General features: G+C 42.4%; 1 protein-coding gene across 6 annotated transcripts in view; it reads left to right on the forward strand.

The window, feature by feature from the left end:
• The first annotated feature begins 393 nt into the window (after positions 1-393).
• Positions 394-18,295, forward strand: part of EYA1 (EYA transcriptional coactivator and phosphatase 1) — a 113,040-nt gene continuing 95,138 nt past the window's right edge. For 3 of the 6 annotated variants that reach the window (XM_077808966.1, XM_077808967.1, XM_077808968.1), the window contains exon 1: positions 394-517. In XM_077808966.1, the coding sequence (XP_077665092.1) occupies positions 394-517 (124 nt within the window). Of the gene's footprint in view, positions 518-2,552; positions 2,620-16,523; positions 16,538-18,295 lie in introns of all 6 variants that reach the window. The other 3 variants (XM_077808969.1, XM_077808970.1, XM_077808965.1) reach the window with 2 other exon arrangements.

An 18,295-nucleotide genomic window follows, 5' to 3' on the forward strand; every position in this document is an offset into this window, starting at 1 on the left:
CCAATTGGGTGGTAAATTTTGAGAAAGCACAGTGTTATCTTATTGCTAAGGGAATGGTTTTTTTTATACATTGATGAAACTGCCCATTACACATAATTTAAAAAGTGTAAGGTGATAGGAATCTCCTAGATATAGTTTCCTATATTTATATTTTATTGTGTTAAGGGTTACAATATTAGAGATGACTGTTTCTCATGAGTTGAATATATGGAGTGATAACGCAAGAGTTAACACTTCTATGATGAGAAAAAAAGATTGTGTTATGGAAAACTATTGATTATTTACGAAGTATTTTATAATCGAGTAGAAATAATGGATTAGATGTATGGACAAATCCTCCATAATTAAAGTTGAACGTATCCGTAAAATTGTCTGCTTCTTGATTTTAGGTCTATGGAAATGCAGGATCTAGCCAGCCCGCATAGCCGACTGAGTGGTAGTAGTGAATCCCCCAATGGTCCAAAACTTGATAACTCTCATATAAATAATAATTCCATGACACCCAATGGCACAGAAGGTGAGCTACCATTTTCTCTGAATATGCTTCGTATGTTGTTCTTTTTCAAGAGATTGTTCCATCAATCTTTAAGTCAGTAAATTATATATATATAAAATTGTACTATTGTAGGTGATCTATCTTTGTGTTATATGATGTATAAAGACTATGGTCAATGTTTGTCAGTAATTAATATTATTGGCTTTCAGCAATAGCTCTCAAGCCATGTTTATATTCCCTTTACATATTTTCAATGCATTTGAGTGGTATTATGTTGCTTAAAATAGTTGAAATCCATCAACAAAATAATTTTGCATTTTAGTGTTGAGAAGAACAGGAAATATCTACAGTTAGTTTCTATAAAAGGTATATTATAAGCAGGCATTGCCATTTCTCTATTTTAATTTTGGATTTGCATTTTGTGTAAGTTACTAAGTTTATGAAAGCTTTGCCATGTAGGCAAATACAAAGCTGTCCTTAAAAATTATGTGTTGATATTTCCTAAAGATAATTTGATAGGCTGTATTCAGCTTCTGCTCTTATGATGGATTGTCCAAAATTCAAATAGTTATAATAATTCAGTGAAGGTAAAATATGATACATATTTTTCATGTTTTGATGAGAAGAGGAGAAATAGCAGAAACAAAATGCAATTGACTTATCAACTGGCTATATTTGTTCTCAGTATAATACGAAGAATACCTCAACACATCTCCCCTACAAATAATGCCTCTGTAAAAATGTAGTCCTTTCAGGTAATTGTGGAAAGCAGTCTTTATTACAACCCTGCAGCAAAAGAAAATAAAAGATCATGAGTTTCTAATGTATTCACAAATCTGAAACTTAGAATCACATTTTTTTATAAAACAGATTTTTATAGCATACATTTGAGTATTACATGTAGTAAAGACGTACTGTGTGTTAAAAGCCAACATATAAATAATGAGCCAAACTGTTTTAGATACAGTATGCATTGCGTTCTTCCAGGAAAGACATCTGTCAATCAGACAAATGTTGTCCCCCCTGAGCTCCGTAGACATCTCTGTTATCCACTCTAATTGGAGTCGACTGTTGTTTGGGATGGCTTATCAAAAGCTGACAGTCAATTGTGCTGGAGTTTGTGTATAATTTACTTTATGCTATTGCTACAAAATAAGTTTTGTAAGATTAAACTTTAAGCCATTTTTAATTCTAATAGCCTATAGTATTAACCTCTGGGGTTCTTTTTGTTTGTTTTTGTTTTTAAATAAAGACTTATGTATGATTGTGGTTTTCCCATTATTTTAATTAAAGTAGAAAAAATTAAATATTCCATGCCCACAAAAGACTCTTCTGTCATTTATATGTTATCAGATATACTTTCAGGACAGGATAAACGTCCCATTTTCAAAAGTTACTTGGGCACCTGAGAGCCTAAATTCCATTGACTTTTAGTGGGTCTTAGGTTCCTAAGTGACTTCTGAAAGTGGAACTTACGCAGTTTTGAAAATTTCACCCACAGCTTAATTTCATTAAACCAACACATAGTTATTACTAGTGTGAGTTCAAAGCCCTGATGATCACTAAGTGCTTTATTATAAATGTTCCCAGTTTTTGGCCCTTCTGTTCAATCTGGAGGCACTTCAGCAACACAGAAGTTGAGCGTGTTTCCTTGAACCACAAGACCCTTCCCTTGACCTGGCCACAGAACTCCTTATTGACCTAAATCGGAGGTGTGCGCACACATGGAGCAAAGGGAACCAAGGGCCCTAAATGTTTTGTTTTTAAGGAATGAGTTATTTGTATAGTTTCCACTTGTGCCCCAACTTCAGCCAAATACCATTCAACAAATACATTTGCAAATAATGTCTGTATTTCAGTGAGTGCAATGTTGAGTTTTATTGAGAAATATAAAACTAAACCACTGTAATTTGTTTTTAACATAGTTCATTTCTGACTTCAGAATGTGTAAGTTCGTTTAGGTTAAATTCTACCAAGAAAAATGTAGCCTTTCAAAGAAACTTTACAAACTGAGATGAAGCCCAACAGTTTTCTTTTGTTTGCAATTTCCCTTCAGGTGACATGACTCTGCTCATCACTGCAGACTGGTTGCTAAGTACTAGTACACAGACCACTGCAGGTTTGTGTAGCCATGGTGAACACAGCAAAAATGTTAACATGCATTTTAAGATGATGTAAAAAAAAAATTTCTGAAAAGTATCTCATGCCCACTGTTTCCAGTCTAAGTTTAAGTTCATAAAAGCTGCAGTAGTAATTCGTACAATTGTGGTTACCCTCAGTGACAAATAATTAATTTAAGTCTGTGAAAGAAATATCAGATAATTCATTCTAGAATCAGATATGCACTTAGGGTCAAATTCTGTTCTCAAATACAGGAATAATTCCAACTGAATTTAGTGGGAGTAGCATAAGAGTCCAAGGGCAGAATTTTCCCCTGAATCTGCCAGTGTATATTTCTTGCTCTGGGGAAAACTTTTTTTTTTAACTGATGATCAAGCTTTAGAAAAACAAGATTAATGTAGCTTTTGTTTGTTTTTAAATTAAGCATAAACTAAAATATATTTTCTTGCACACTCTGCTGAAGTAGGACCTGGTTTAAAATGAAATTACAGATTCTAGGGATGTACATTGTATATGGCTGCCAAATATTTCCCTTAAAATGCTACAGTATGACAAATGTGTGGTTTGCTTGTTTGTTGCATGTGGACTGGAAATGTGTTGCTGAACATTCACGTGTTAAATGTAATATGCAAAACTGACTGTTCAAGATGACTGTGGGCCTCATTCTCATTTAAACAAAGGACCCCTTTACATCACTCTGCTGCTTTAAAGGGGCCGTAATGTAAATGAGAATCATGGCCTCAGGTGTGTGCATTTTTGCATGTTATAAGTTTGTTATAAAGATGCGTTAAGTTTCATTTCGCTATGGGTGTGAGTTGGGCAGAATTCCATACCCCAGAGTGCAAAATGTGTTCTGTAAATTAGGGGGAAAAAATCTGTCCCAAAGTGAAATGGCCCTGTTTCAAACACATGTTTTTTAATTCCTCTCAGACACGTTTTCAGACATGCCTCTTTTTGATGTTGTACTACAAGAGGATGTGGTTGCTAGATAGATGACTGTTGTTAGCTCATATTTTTAGCTTCACACTTAGTAGTAAGCTTTCAAAGCACTGAATGGGGATTTAGTTGTGTGATTGAATCATACAGTTTAATCCTTGCATACTGGTTTGATAATACACACTTTAGCTTGCTTAATGACACTTGGTATGGCACCTACCTTTGTTGCAATGCAAAATGTGCCCTGGTACAAAGGTGCGCCGCACAGTCATAAGCAATTATGAACATCTTGTAACCATGGTTGCCAGTGCAGAAATTCCACTTTAGTAGCCATTTACCTGTTCTGAATAGGTTGGGTAAATTTTTCTACCCATACAAAATAATTGCAAAGGAATTTTGATAAGTCTGACTTATTCTTGCTTCAGATGCCAATTTCTCTATGAGATCTCTTAAATTATGGCAGTTTCCATAAATCAAAGCAATATTCATTTAAATTCATGTCAGATCATGAGACCATCATTACGGCCTGTGTTGGTGTGTGGTGAAGAGGAAATAAAATTTGTTCATCATTTTAGGAAAAGCCAGCAATAATACAGTAATTTCTTACTGGTTCATTTGGTTTCTCCTATCCTCATATGCCAGCCCAGAGTGTAAATCCTCCTACCAGCAGATGGAGAGGGAACAGGGAAAAGGAGAGATCTTGTTATATACTTCTTTTATAAAAGGGGCTGGCTGTCTGGCTGATTCTGCTTAGTTGGAGACTTCCCAAGCAATAAATTTGAAAGTAACACTAAAAGGTTTGTTTGAAAATGTTTAGGAAAAAGTAATCTCAGATACCAAAACAGGAGAGGATATCTGTAATATTTGTACTTTATCCCATTACTGTAGTATCTGAGCGCCTCACAATCTCTTAATGTAATGATCTTTACCACACCCTTGTGAGGTGGGGAAGTACTATTATCACCATTTAACTGAGGTACGGAGTGACTAAATGATTTGATCAAGGTCACACAGGAAGTCTGTGGCAGATCAGGGAATTTAATTTGGGTCCACTGCTGTTACTGCTCTAGCCCCTTCGCTATTTTTCGTCTCACAGAAGGGCTGCCGTGTCAGGACTGACACAAAGGGACTGGGAAATTTCAAATTAGCAGGTAAGAGATTACCATTCTTCAACTTTACTTTTTGCCAGCCAGCCAGTGGCATTTTCAGCAAGTGTCCAGCTTCTTAATGCAGGGGGTGGGTACAGAGAAAAGGCTGAGTTTAGCAAGCTGTCCTGCACAGAAGCCACCTTCTGAAGGAGCTTCCAAAAGTGGCTGCTACATTAGATTGCTAATTCTACCAAGGGATAATCACTTCTAAACTAAGAATTAGAAATGACTCTCAGGGAATTAACCTAGGCAGAAACTGGAACCTCTGCCCACTTAAAGTGTCTTTATGCAGTATTAAACCCACCAAAAATAAACAGCGGATCTGTTTTTTCTAATTTACAGCATTCTCTTCATGTTGAGAGTCCTAGAGGTGCTTCTGTCTCATTTTGAGGGGCCAGATAGGAGGGAAGAGAGATTTCTAGTCCCAAATAGATGGGGGAAACAGATAACAAAAAATTAGGTTGAGATTTTCAAAGATTTCTAGTGACACATTTAATTTCAAAGGCAATTGGATGTCAAAATCCCTTTAGGTGGCTTTGAAAATCTCAGCCTTAATCTGTAAAGTATCTGACTTGAAGGAGAACCAGGATGAGATGCCTCCACAAAGGCAATAAAAGCTCCCCACTGTCCTGGCCAGGCAGATAACCATTAGGTAGTGTTAAGGCTGTTGAATCTGAATCCTCCTTCACGGATTCAAAAGAAAGCACTGGGGCTGTTTGGCATGATCTTAAAATACCATAGGGTGCAAGATGCTAGATATTAGACTGGTTGTATATTTAAAATAATAATAATAAAAACTTATCCCTTCTGGATGGCAGTTTGCAGAGGAGAGCTGTACCTTATATTTCAAGATCCCATAGCTACTTCCTGGGCACTATGGAAGTTGACTTTCTTGCTTTAACCAGCTCATACTGAGGGAAGGCAAGATTGTTAACTATGGTGCATGTTCTCCAGACTCTGTAACACACATATAAGCAAAAGTCTGTATTAAAAAGGATTATATTTAAATGCATGTTTCATCACACGAAAGTATTACATTTTCTTTACAAATATTCTCTAACTTAAAAACAAAAACACTTAGTCTGGAAATAAATAGTTAAGAGATCTAGACGCTTCCCACTCTCATAATTCTTCTTTATTCACTTATTACTCCACCTGACTTACACTGTCCAATCAGTCTTTAGTTTACCTCTTTGTTTTGTTCTGTAATAAAAATATATGTTTGGATGCATACTGTTGATATTATATCTTATTAATTAAATGTGTAGCTCTGTAAGGTGTCAGTGTGATGTGTTGCTGGAGTAGAGGAATATTTTAATCTACAGAAATGGAATAATTGATTTGTTTTGTATTATGAAATATGCTGAGCATATGGTGGAGCAGGTTTCTATTAGCATACAATATGTTGAGCTTGTGGGTTTGTGTTTTTAATAATATAGCATCTAGAGCAGCTTTTTTGCAGTGGCTAATGTTGTAGTCTAATTTTATAATATTTAGGAAATGGATCCCTTTAATAGGAAGTAGGATTTTTTAAATTTTAGTAATTTGGTATGTTAACCATTATACATAATCTTCTATATTATAGGGAGCAAAATTAAGGTTTAGTGGATGATGGTAGTCAGAGAGATGAATGGTCAGTGATGAAGAATTCTTTGGCAGTGGGGGAGTGTCTGGTTCCATTTTTTGTTCATTTCCAGCTTCTACCACTTGAGTATTTTGAAGTTTCTAGATCTCATGATTGTGAAAAAAAGCTTGTAAAGGTTAAACAAGTCTAACTGATTCAAAGACATCCGCCTGTGCACATATAGTGCTTCTGTGGGAATTCTGCACCACTGCACATGTGCAGAATTTATGTCCCCCGCAGATTTCTTTGCTTCCCTGCAGAAAAACAACTTTCTGATGGGGAAGCAAAGGGAAGCCACAAGAGTGGTCATGTGACCCTCCCCAGCAGTATGTTTCAGGTGCCCAGGGCAGCCAGCAGAGAGGTAAATCACTGTGGGGCAGGGGATGAGACTGGAAAAGATCTAGCTCTCTACCCTGTGCCACGCTCAGCTGCTAGTTCTGGCTGGGCTGGGGAGAACAGGACTTCCTCTTCCCCTGCACGGCATCTGGGGCTGGGTCAGACCCACCCTGAGATTACTCCCCCAGCTGCAGGAAGCTCTGCAAACCCTCTCCCCCAACCCTGCTTCCTTCACCCATTGCTCCTCAGCTGCATTGGAAAGGATCCCTGTACAGGGAGCTGCTCCCCCATTCACCCAACCCCCGTGCATCCAGACCCCCTCATACCCAGACTTTCCCACTGATCCTGCCCCCGATGAGCCCTACTCCCCCGGACCACCCCGACGAGCCACCCAGATCCCCATCCCACCGAGCCCCAATCAGCTGCACCTGGATTCCCACCCCGCGGAGATCCCCTCCCCCAGCATCTGGACCCCCCCCACTGAACCCTCCACACCCAGACCACCCTGACAAGCTCGATCCCCTCCACATCCAGATCCCCCCTGCTGAGCCCCAACCACCTTCACCTGGACCCCCCTGCAGAGTCCCATTACTGTTGCACCCAAAAACCCCAGTAAGCCCCTGTGCATCCAGATCCCTCCCACACCCGGATCCCCCATTGAACCACCCACACCCAGATTGCCCCACACAGAACCCTCTCAACCCACATGTGGATCCCCCCACTCTAAGCCCCTCCACACTTGGATCCTGCCTTTCTGAGCCTGCCTGCCCCCACCTGGTGCACCTGCCAAAGAGGGGGGGTGCTTTTAGGGCAGGCCTAGTCCTTGCGCTGTGTCAGGGTTAGGAACAGCCTCACCATCGAATCTGTGTCCCGGGGTGGGAGGAGCTGCACAGTGATCTCCCACCTCTGTGCAGCCAGTGGCCTATGCTCCCCAATGCCATGCTGGAGCCTCCACATTTATTTGACAAATAAAATTTGCAGAATTTTAAAATATAGTGTGCAGATTTTTAATGTTTTTGGCAGAGAATGCCCTCAGGAGTTATATAGCCTAAAACAATAGCTCTGAGAAGGGGAACTACCCATGCATCTTAATGGGGTGTGAATTCCAAGACCCACTGCCCTTGGGGCTCCACCCCAGCAGAGGACCTTGTATGTGACAGGAGAAGAAAATTATAGTGGGCCCAGTCCAGCTACCCAGGCAAATACACCCTGGCTGCGGGGGTGTGCACTGGGCCCCCCCTCCAGCTACCACATCTGGGAGGAATAAGGCAGATGCATGCAACTGCCCCTGCTTCTCTTGGAGGGAAGGTAGAGCTGCCCCTGCCATAACCACTCCAAGGAGGCCTCCTGTCACAGTGTTCCTAAGGCTCTGGGCAGCTTAATCTGGCCATCCCTCCCCAGCTGTCTGCCTCCTTCCATGCCCCTCCTCTTTTCCTGCTTCCATCACCTGCCAGTCTCCTATCCCATCCATGCTCTTGTTCTTCTACCTCCCCAAGAGCTCGCCCTCCATTCTGAGGCCAGGTAGCACTGCTCTGTGTCACTCCTCCATATGACCCCAGACCCTTACCTCCCAATCCAACTCTGCGCCTCCTCTTAGCCTGCCTGGCCTCCTGTCCCAGTATATTTCCCGGCTCTCCAGCCTCCCCCCCCCACCCCACACACACACTTGTGGCTCAGCCCAGCACGTCCTATAGCAAAGTTTAATCAGGAACAGGACAGTTTAGACATGGTTTTTAAATATAAACATATTTAATATTATATTTTAAACAATTCTCTGTATATATGTGAAAACAGGATCTTTGTAATTCCTCCAAACCCTCCTTCAAACATAAAAAGGCACTTCATTTAAACATAGGCCAATAGCATAACAAAGTTGGAGTTTCTAGGCCAAGCCATTTCAGTGAAAGATTATGATAAAAAAAAAGTTATGGAAAATTTAAAGTGGATGAAAGTGGCATTTCTGAAATACTCTAACTTCAATAAAAACTCCTGTTTCTAAACTTCCCAGTAAATCTCTTGCCTGTAGCATGTGACATTTCAGGGAGATTAGAGGTTTTTCAGGGAATTTTAGTGGAGAGTAGGGATGTTTAAAATCAGACTTACAATGGGAAGTGGCTTCAACCATAAGTATGGAGCAGGTACCACCATTCCATAGTGAAAGATGGAGATCTGTTAAGCACATGAAACAGCATGGATATCAACTTCCTTCTGTGTGGGGCTGCTCAAGGTCCAGGAAATAGACACTGATAATCAGGATGATCCTTAATATATTGGGCTCTAGGTTAGAAGTTTCTGCTTTAGCAGCAGAATAGGGTGATGTAGAGAGAGATTTAGCGGCTTCAGCAAGTAATGCCTCCTAGAATGGTTTGGAGCTATCAAGAAGACACAGTTTGGATGCTGCAATTTTCTGAAAAGCTTTGCTTATCATGGGGAGAGAGAAAAGATGTATGCCTCAAAGAGTAAGGGAGTATCTGATTCCAATCCCAATGAGTCCTGGAAACTAGAAGAAACTATATGTACCTTCTTGTTTGATTAGGAGGCACTGGTTGGATACTCACTGCCTAGAACTTCAGATTCTGCTTTGAAGGTCAAACCTCTCTGACTTCTAGCTGGCTGATTCTCTGCCATTGGCTGTTGGTCTTGTGACATCAGGTGCCAATTGCATTAACATCTAAGCACTATTTACAGAAGTTAAAGAACAGAGACAGTTTAGTCACAGACTAACAAGGGTAACACACAAGCCATTGTCCGTGCTCAGGAAGATCTCCACAGCCAGATTACCTATGGTGGGTTTAGTTAGAAAAAAATTAAGTGGGATCTCCATCCCAAAAATCATCTCAGTTCTACTGTCTGAATGAAGGAGAGATTAACATAGAAGCACCCCAACAGATAACGCTAATTTTCTAACCACCAGCAAGGAGAATATTTCAGCTCTGAAGCAATGATAAATGGGTCAATCTGGGTCAGATTAAGGTGGCTAGTAGTAGAAAAGCCAAAGCTGCATGTTCAAATGTTAGCAGAAACTTCTTGATGGTGGAATTGATTAGTTGTGGAAGTCCCATTGCTTGGGTTTTGAAAACTAGACCAGAAAAATCTCAAGTAACATTCCTGCATTGGTGGAGAGATGCACTAGGTGAGGGTCAACTTAATTCTAGTAACCGCTCTGCCTAAAGCAGGATAGGCGCCTTGTTGATGTGCTGAGCTCAAAAGGCGGTTTTGGCTGTCAGGCAAGCATTAGGGGTTCAAGCTCAATAAAGCTGGCACATGGTGACTTTTGGTGAACAACGGGTTCCTTGAATCAACCCAACACTTAAAAATTATTCCTGGGGGAGTTCTGCAGGACTGCACGCCCGCAGAAAAAGTCCCGCCTTCCCCCCCCCACCCCCAAATTCCTGTGCTTCCCTTCAGAAAACGCCAGGGAAGCAAAGGGAAGCTGCAGGGTGGAGTGGGGGGAAGAAGGGGGACCACCATGGATGCAGTTCTTTGGAGGGGATTGCCCTCCCAAACAGAGATGAGGCAGGAGGGGGCACACGGGTTACGTGCCACTGCCCCCCCCTTCTGCAGGTGCAGAGCTAACTAGTTGAAGGCAGCTGCGGCTGCTCCACTGACTCTGCAGCTGAGTGCTGCCTCCTGGGTCTTAATGCCAGTTGTGCTCCCCTTCCGTGTTTTCTGTGCAACAGGGAGTGGGGCTGGGAATGAGAGAAGGTAGGGGAGTAGCACTGTATGTAAGGGAGCAATATGACTGCTCAGAGCTCCGGTACGAAACTGCAGAAAAACCTGAGTGTCTCTGGATTAAGTTTAGAAGTGTGAGCAACAAGAGTGATGTAGTGGTGGGAGTCTGCTATAGACCACCGGACCAGGGGGATGAGGTGGATGAGGCTTTCTTCCGGCAGCTCGCAGAAGCTACTAGATAGCACGCCCTGGTTCTCATGGGTGACTTTAATTTTCCTGATATCTTCTGGGAGAGCAATACAGCGGTGCATAGACAATCCAGGAAGTTTTTGGAAAGCGTAGGGGACAATTTCCTGGTGCAAGTGCTAGAGGAGCCAACTAGGGGGGGAGCTTTTCTTGACCTGCTGCTCACAAACCGGGAAGAATTAGTGGGGGAAGCAATAGTGGATGGGAATCTGGGAGGCAGTGACCATGAGTTGGTTGAGTTCAGGATCCTGACACAGGGAAGAAAGGTAAGCAGCAGGATACAGACCCTGGACTTCAGGAAAGCAGACTTTGACTCCCTCAGGGAACAGATGGGTAGGATCCCCTGGGGGACTAACATGAAGGGGAAAGGAGTCCAGGAGAGCTGGCTGTATTTCAAGGAATCCCTGTTGAGGACAAACCGTCCCGATGTGTCGAAAGAATAATAAATATGGCAGGCGACCAGCTTGGCTTAACGGTGAAATCCTAGCGGATCTTAAACATAAAAAAGAAGCTTACAAGAAGTGGAAGGTTGGACATATGACCAGGGAAGAGTATAAAAATATTGCTCGGGCATGTAGGAATGAAATCAGGAGGGCCAAATCGCACCTGGGGCTGCAGCTAGCGAGAGATGTCAAGAGTAACAAGAAGGGTTTCTTCAGGTATGTTGGCAACAAGAAGAAAGCCAAGGAAAGTGTGGGCCCCTTAATGAATGAGGGAGGCAACCTAGTGACAGAGGATGTGGAAAAAGTTAATGTACTCAATGCTTTTTTTGCCTCTGTCATCACTTACAAGGTCAGCTCCCAGACTGCTGCGCTGGGCATCACAACATGGGGAATAGATGGCCAACCCTCTGTGGAGAAAGAGGTGGTTAGGGACTATTTAGAAAAGCTGGACATGCACAAGTCCATGGGGCCGGACGAGTTGCATCTGAGAGTGCTAAAGGAATTGGCGGCTGTGATTGCAGAGCCATTGGCCATTATCTTTGAAAACTTGTGGCGAACGGGGGAAGTCCCAGATGACTGGAAAAAGGCTAATGTAGTGCCCATCTTTAAAAAAGGGAAGAAGGAGGATCCTGGGAACTACAGGCCAGTCAGCCTCACCTCAGTCCCCAGAAAAATCATGGAGCAGGTCCTCAAAGAATCAATCCTGAAGCACTTACATGAGAGGAAAGTGATCAGGAACAGTCAGCATGGATTCACCAAGGGAAGGTCATGCCTGACTAATCTAATCGCCTTCTATGGTGAGATAACTGGTTCTGTGGATGAAGGGAAAGCAGTGGATGTATTGTTTCTTGACTTTAGCAAAGCTTTTGACATGGTCTCCCACAGTATTCTTGTCAGCAAGTTAAAGAAGTATGGGGTGGATGAATGCGCTATAAGGTGGGTAGAAAGTTGGCTAAATTGTCGAGCTCAACGGGTAGTGATCAATGGCTCCATGTCTAGTTGGCAGCCAGTGTCAAGTGGAGTGCCCCAGGGGTCGGTCCTGGGGCCGGTTTTGTTCAATATCTTCATAAATGATCTGGAGGATGGTGTGCATTGCACTCTCAGCAAATTTGCGGATGATACTAAACTGGGAGGAGTGGTAGATACGCTGGAGGGCAGGGATAGGATACAGAGGGACCTAGACAAATTGGAGGATTGGACCAAAAGAAATCTGATGAGGTTCAATAAGGATAAGTGCAGGGTCCTGCACTTAGGACGGAAGAACCCAATGCACAGCTACAGACTAGGGACTGAATGGCTAGGCAGCAGTTCTGCGGAAAAGGACCTAGGGGTGACAGTGGACGAGAAGCTGGATATGAGTCAGCAGTGTGCCCTTGTTGCCAAGAAGGCCAATGGCATTTTGGGATGTATAAGTAGGGGCATAGCGAGCAGATCGAGGGACGTGATCGTCCCCCTCTATTCGACATTGGTGAGGCCTCATCTGGAGTACTGTGTCCAGTTTTGGGCCCCACAATACAAGAAGGATGTGGATAAATTGGAGAGAGTCCAGCGAAGGGCAACAAAAATGATTAGGGGTCTGGAACACATGACTTATGAGGAGAGGCTGAGGGAATTGGGATTGTTTAGTCTGCAGAAGAGAAGAATGAAGGGGGATTTGATAGCTGCTTTCAACTACCTGAGAGGTGGTTCCAGAGAGGATGGTTCTAGACTATTCTCAGTGGTAGAAGAGGACAGGACAAGGAGTAATGGTCTCAAGTTACAGTGGGGGAGGTTTAGGTTGGATATTAGGAAAAACTTTTTCACTAGGAGGGTGGTGAAACACTGGAATACGTTACCTAGGGAGGTGGTAGAATCTCCTTCCTTAGAAGTTTTTAAGGTCAGGCTTGACAAAGCCGTGGCTGGGATGATTTAATTGGGGATTGGTCCTGCTTTGAGCAGGGGGTTGGACTAGATGACCTCCTGAGGTCCCTTCCGACCCTAATATTCTATGATTCTAAGGGGGATGGGGGAAGAGGCAGTGGGGAAGGAAAGGGGTGGAATAGGGCAAGGGAAGGGGAATGTGGGAGTGAGGGGGGGATGGGACATGGGGCAGGGGGAATGAGATGGGAAAGAAAAGGGGATAGGAGAATCGTGGGGGGAAGCAAGCGCCCAGCATGTGGCTTCCCCCTCAGCAGCAGCTGGGGCTTCCCTGTTAAGCAGGCCCATCAACCTCACCCTCACAAGCTCCACTCCCCTACGCCTGAAACCCCCCCCCCAACGAGCCCCGTACAACCAGACCCCCACCCCACTGAGCCCCAGCCGGCTGCACCTGGACCCCCACCCCATCAAGCCCACTCCCCCAGCAACCAGACCCCTCCCCACCGAGCCCCATCTCCCCACAACCAACCCCCCCCCCGCCCTCCATTGAGCCCCAACCACTTCACCTGGATCCCCTGCAGTGTCCCATTGCCTCTGCACCTGGACCCCGACAATGAGCCGCTGTGCATCCAGATCTCCCACTGAGCCGACCGCACTCAGATTCCCCTACACCTGGATCCCTCCACACTAAGCCCCTCCATACTTGGATCCTGCTGGGCCGAGCCTGCCCACCCACCCTGGTGCACCTGGCGCAGAGGGGCAGGGTAAGCCCAGCCCTTGCACCGTGTTAGGGTTGGGTGCAGCCTCACTGCCAAGGTGATCTCCCACCCTAATGCAGCCAGTGGCCTGTACTTCCCACTGCCATGCTGGAGCCACATTTATTTATTGACAAATTTTGCAGAATTTTAAAATATGCACACTTTTTTTTTTTGGTGCAGAATTCCCCCAGGAGAAAGGAATATAGTGATTCATGGCTGCCACATCATAACTTCAAATGGAAATCTGTGTATCTCTACAGATATTTTGTTAAGAAAGAGGTGGGGTTTTGTAACAATATCTACTGTTGCATCTTTGACTTTTGCTTTTTAGCCAAAAACTTAATGTGGTGTTTCTATAGCTATGCTTTTCAAATGATCATTAAGAACATAAGAACGGCTATGCTGGATCAGACCAATTGTCCATCTAGTCCAGTATCCTGTCTTCCAACTGTGGCCAGTGACACGTGCTTTGGAGGGAATGAGCAGAACAGGGCAATTATCGAGTGCTCCATGCTCTGTTGTCCCATCCCAGCTTCTGGCAATCAGAGGCTTAGGGACACCTGGAGCTTGGGGTCATGTCCCTGATCATATTGGTTAATAGAGAGAAGTTACAGTAGTGTCCAAAGTTGTGATCAACATTTCAGCCTTAATTAATAGGTAGCAGGTTTAAAACAAACCTAAGGAAGTACTTCTTCACACAACGCACAGTCACCCTGTGGAACTCGTCATGGAAAGGCCAAAAGTAATAAGTGTTCAAAAAAGAATTAGATAAGTTCATGGAGGATAGGTTCATGAATACAACTGTTGGTGTTATTGTAACTTATCACTGCCTACATGCTTTTATTTAAAATATTGCTTTTGGACATACGGTACAGTGACTATGCCATAACTTTTTAATATTAAAGAATTTTTTGTACTAGATGGCTGCGTGCTTGGGGGTATGTCTGTTATAATGTATTATATACAGTCCAGAAGAAGAGAAGACGAATGCAGCCAACTGTTGTCTCTGTGGGAAAATAATAATTTTGCTGCAGTCAGAGCTAGGTGGAGGTGGTGGTATTTTTATTTATTTATTTATTAGTGCCTTATATATGATTACGTGTGACTTCCTAACATGAACATGGTTTTCTATGCTGAGACTATAGCTGCTGTAGGACACCTGAGAAGACAGCAAGGTCCCTGATCCTGCCTATACCTACACACATGCTTAACTTTACTCACTGTGAGTGGTCCCAAGCAGGTAAAGTTACGTATGTATATAGGTGTATGCAAGACCCAAGGTCAGTAAGTTTTCACTTCAGTGAACACTAAGCCTCAGGTAATGATGATACAAATGTAGCATCTGTTGCAACTATTTCCTTGATCCTTTTAATAATTCTTTTTTAAAAAGAAAATTTTTTGCCCCCTCCTTTTTAAGCATCAGAAAAAATATTGGGGGCTGATTCTCATTTTCACTAAAGCTACTTTACATTTGCACCCGATTTATTCTTTACACTGCCAGAGCAGTGTTAAAATGCCAGTGTAAATGAGAATCAGCCTCTTGGGCCCAGATTTTTAAAGGTATTTAGGCATTGGTGTGCTCGGCATTGCAATCCCTAGTAGACTGAGAAGCCTACATGTCATTTTCAAAAGTGACTTAGGCCTAGTTTATACTTAAAATTGAGGTTGTCATAGCTACATTGCTCAGGGATGTGAAAAATCCATACCCCTGAGTGATGGAGCTATGCTGACCTAAGTCCCAGTATAGGCACAGGTGGATCTGTGGAAGAACTGCTTCTGTCGACCCAGTTACCATTGCTCAGGGAGCTAGTGTTCCTACACCCATCCGTGTAGGCTGCGGGATTATGCTGATTAAGCTACAGCACAGTAGCTATGCTGGCATAGTTCCTGCAGTGTAGACATGGCCTTATGCACTTGGGAGCCAAAGTCCCACTGTCAGTAGTAGTATAAAAAAGAAGTAATGGATTTCAAGGATGAATTTTCACTATTGTGTTTTGCGAGGAAACTAAAAGAGAACACCTATCTTTCTTGACATGGGCCAAAATTAATGCCATTTGGGAATCTGTCTATTTACACAAAAGTTAATGGGAAACAAGTTTTGGAATCTAGTTCAGATGATAATTTGGAAATAAAACCGCATCAGATTAGAGACTACCAGGCAGGCAGAATGTTGAATTACCATAAGTGACCAAGTTCTCCGAATTTTCAAATGAATGTTAGACTTGAATTGGATGTTGGACTAAACAAATGTTGTTGTTTGATTAGTGGTAGATATATGAAATGATATTTCAGAAAAATGCTCCATCACTGAAAGCCTATATCTCTACTAGCATAGCTTTTAACTTCTGATATAGTGTGGCATATTGGGAATCTGATGATTTATATGTGAAAATTGTCTACATATGTATAATGTTAATGTATACACTTTAATACCTACAGAAGTCTATTACCAGAGCCAAATAATATATAGGAAAGAAGGAAATTAAGAAATATAAGCAAAGAAGAAAAGATATTTTCAGATGACATTTGGAATGAGATTGAGAGTTGATGAGGTAGAGAGAGAGGTTATTCCAGATAGTAGAAACTGCAGAACAGAAGGCTCTTTTAATATGTATATTGCAAGTATAATTTTAAAAGTAGGTACAGGTAGACGGTTATGCTAACTTTACTACAGAAATTGGCACTGGAATGTCAAAGAAATCCAAGGGAAAATATAAAATAAACATATTTTCTTAGTTTTTGCTGGTGCTTTAGAAGATTCTTTAACTTCTAGGCTTATTAATTCTAATATTTTCATTAAATTTCATCATTAGAAGAGGCACTTTCATCCTTAAGGCACTTGGAACTTCCTAAGAGAGGAAAGCTTATTTTGCTGAAGCTGTTCAGAAGTTTGATTTTTAGTTCTAGGTATAATGTAGCAATGCTTCCTGGCATATTTCCTTGAGATCAAATAAAGAAGATAAAATTGGACCCCGATCGTGCAATTGGATTTGTCTGAGTCTATGCTTGTGCCTGCATAGAGCCTGAATGATTTTAATGGTGCTCTGTGTGCCACATGGATGCAGACAGCTGCCTGCCAGGATCTATTTCATGATTGAAGTCTTAGGGTGTAGCTGTTGTATATTTTTATGAGTGTAGGGTATGTGTATTTTAGGATTCACTCAAAGTGAACATTATAGGTAAGGCGGGGATATAGGTTCCGTTCTTTTCAAATGAAAAAAGTAGCATTAATTCAGTACCAAAGGTGAGAAATCATGCACTTATAAGTGAGAAGTTCCAGAAATTAAGGTTTGTGCTACTGCAGTAATTCATATATATCTGAGCCTACCTCTCATTTTGAATACATCTCATAGACATTTTCTGCCCTTGTTTAAATGTTATATTACCTCATCCATCTTGTCTCTCAGGTACTTCTTTTACTGGACCAACTTCTGTTGGTGAGAGAGACAAGCTTTCGTGCCACACAGAGCTTTTCTTCAGATCTGGAAAAGGTACTCCGAGCATCACAGCTAAGGCCATGTCTACACTCCAAAATTATGTCAACCTAACTTACATCGGCATACAGCCACTGAAGTTATTAAATCGCTTATGTGTGCACGGTTGGCTCCTTGTGTTGGCGATACATGTCCTCACTTGTATCAATTGTATTGTCAGTATGGGGCATTGTGGGATAGCTCCAGAAAGCCAGTAACACTCAATGTAAGCAACACAGTGTCTACTCTAACACTGTGTCAACCTAATTACGTCTACCGTTACTCTACGCCACTTGTGGTGATGGTGTTCCTAAATTGGCATAGAGAGGCACTTATGTCAGCTGGAGCCAAATTTAAGTGAAGACCTTCCACTGCTAGGGCAACCCAAGGCATCTTATGTTAACCTATCCATGTCGTATAAACTGTGCCTAGTACAAGGTGGAGCAGAAACCCCCTCTTTTTGTCCTATGACTGCAGAAGTGTTAACAGGCCCTTGAATGGACCCTTGCAGTATGCACTAACTACTTATGCTAAACAATCTATTCCACTTTGCTTTTAGCTGTGACTCTCAGGGCTTGTCTACACTATGCAGCTTTTAGCGACAAGGCTGTGTCAACACATCCTTATCGCTAAAAGTCAGCATGTGTGAATGCTCTCTGTCAGTATTTTGTCTGCACTTTTGCCGTCAAAATACTTCCAGTCCCGTGAGCGGCATTAGCTTTGTTGGCAGTAGAGTGCTCCTGCCGACAAAGCCACAGTCACACTGCCACTTGCATCGGCAAAACTTTTGTCTTTCTCAGGGGGGCTTTTTTAAGTACCCGTGAAAAACAAAAGTTTTGTCGACAACGTCGCAGTGTAGACAAGCCCTCAAAGTACCTTTCCCAGACCTGAAGAAGAGCACTGTGTGGCTCAAAAGCTTGTCTCTTTTACCAGCAGAAGTTGGTCCAATAAAAGATATTACCTCACCCATCTTGTCTTTCTAATATCCTAGGACCGACAGCTAAAACTACTTTGCAATTAACTAACAGTAATACAATCACCATTAAGTGTACAAGATGTGTGACATATTCAAGTTCATATTGCAGTAGGAGTCTTATCTTCTGGAACCTCTGACTTCAGCATGCTTGAATTTGCAATCTTAATGTTGCATTAATGCTAATTTTTATATTTTTTTATCAAGATTTT

The sequence above is a fragment of the Eretmochelys imbricata genome, chromosome 2, assembly GCF_965152235.1.
Source record: "Eretmochelys imbricata isolate rEreImb1 chromosome 2, rEreImb1.hap1, whole genome shotgun sequence".
Taxonomy (NCBI): Eukaryota; Metazoa; Chordata; order Testudines; family Cheloniidae; genus Eretmochelys; species Eretmochelys imbricata.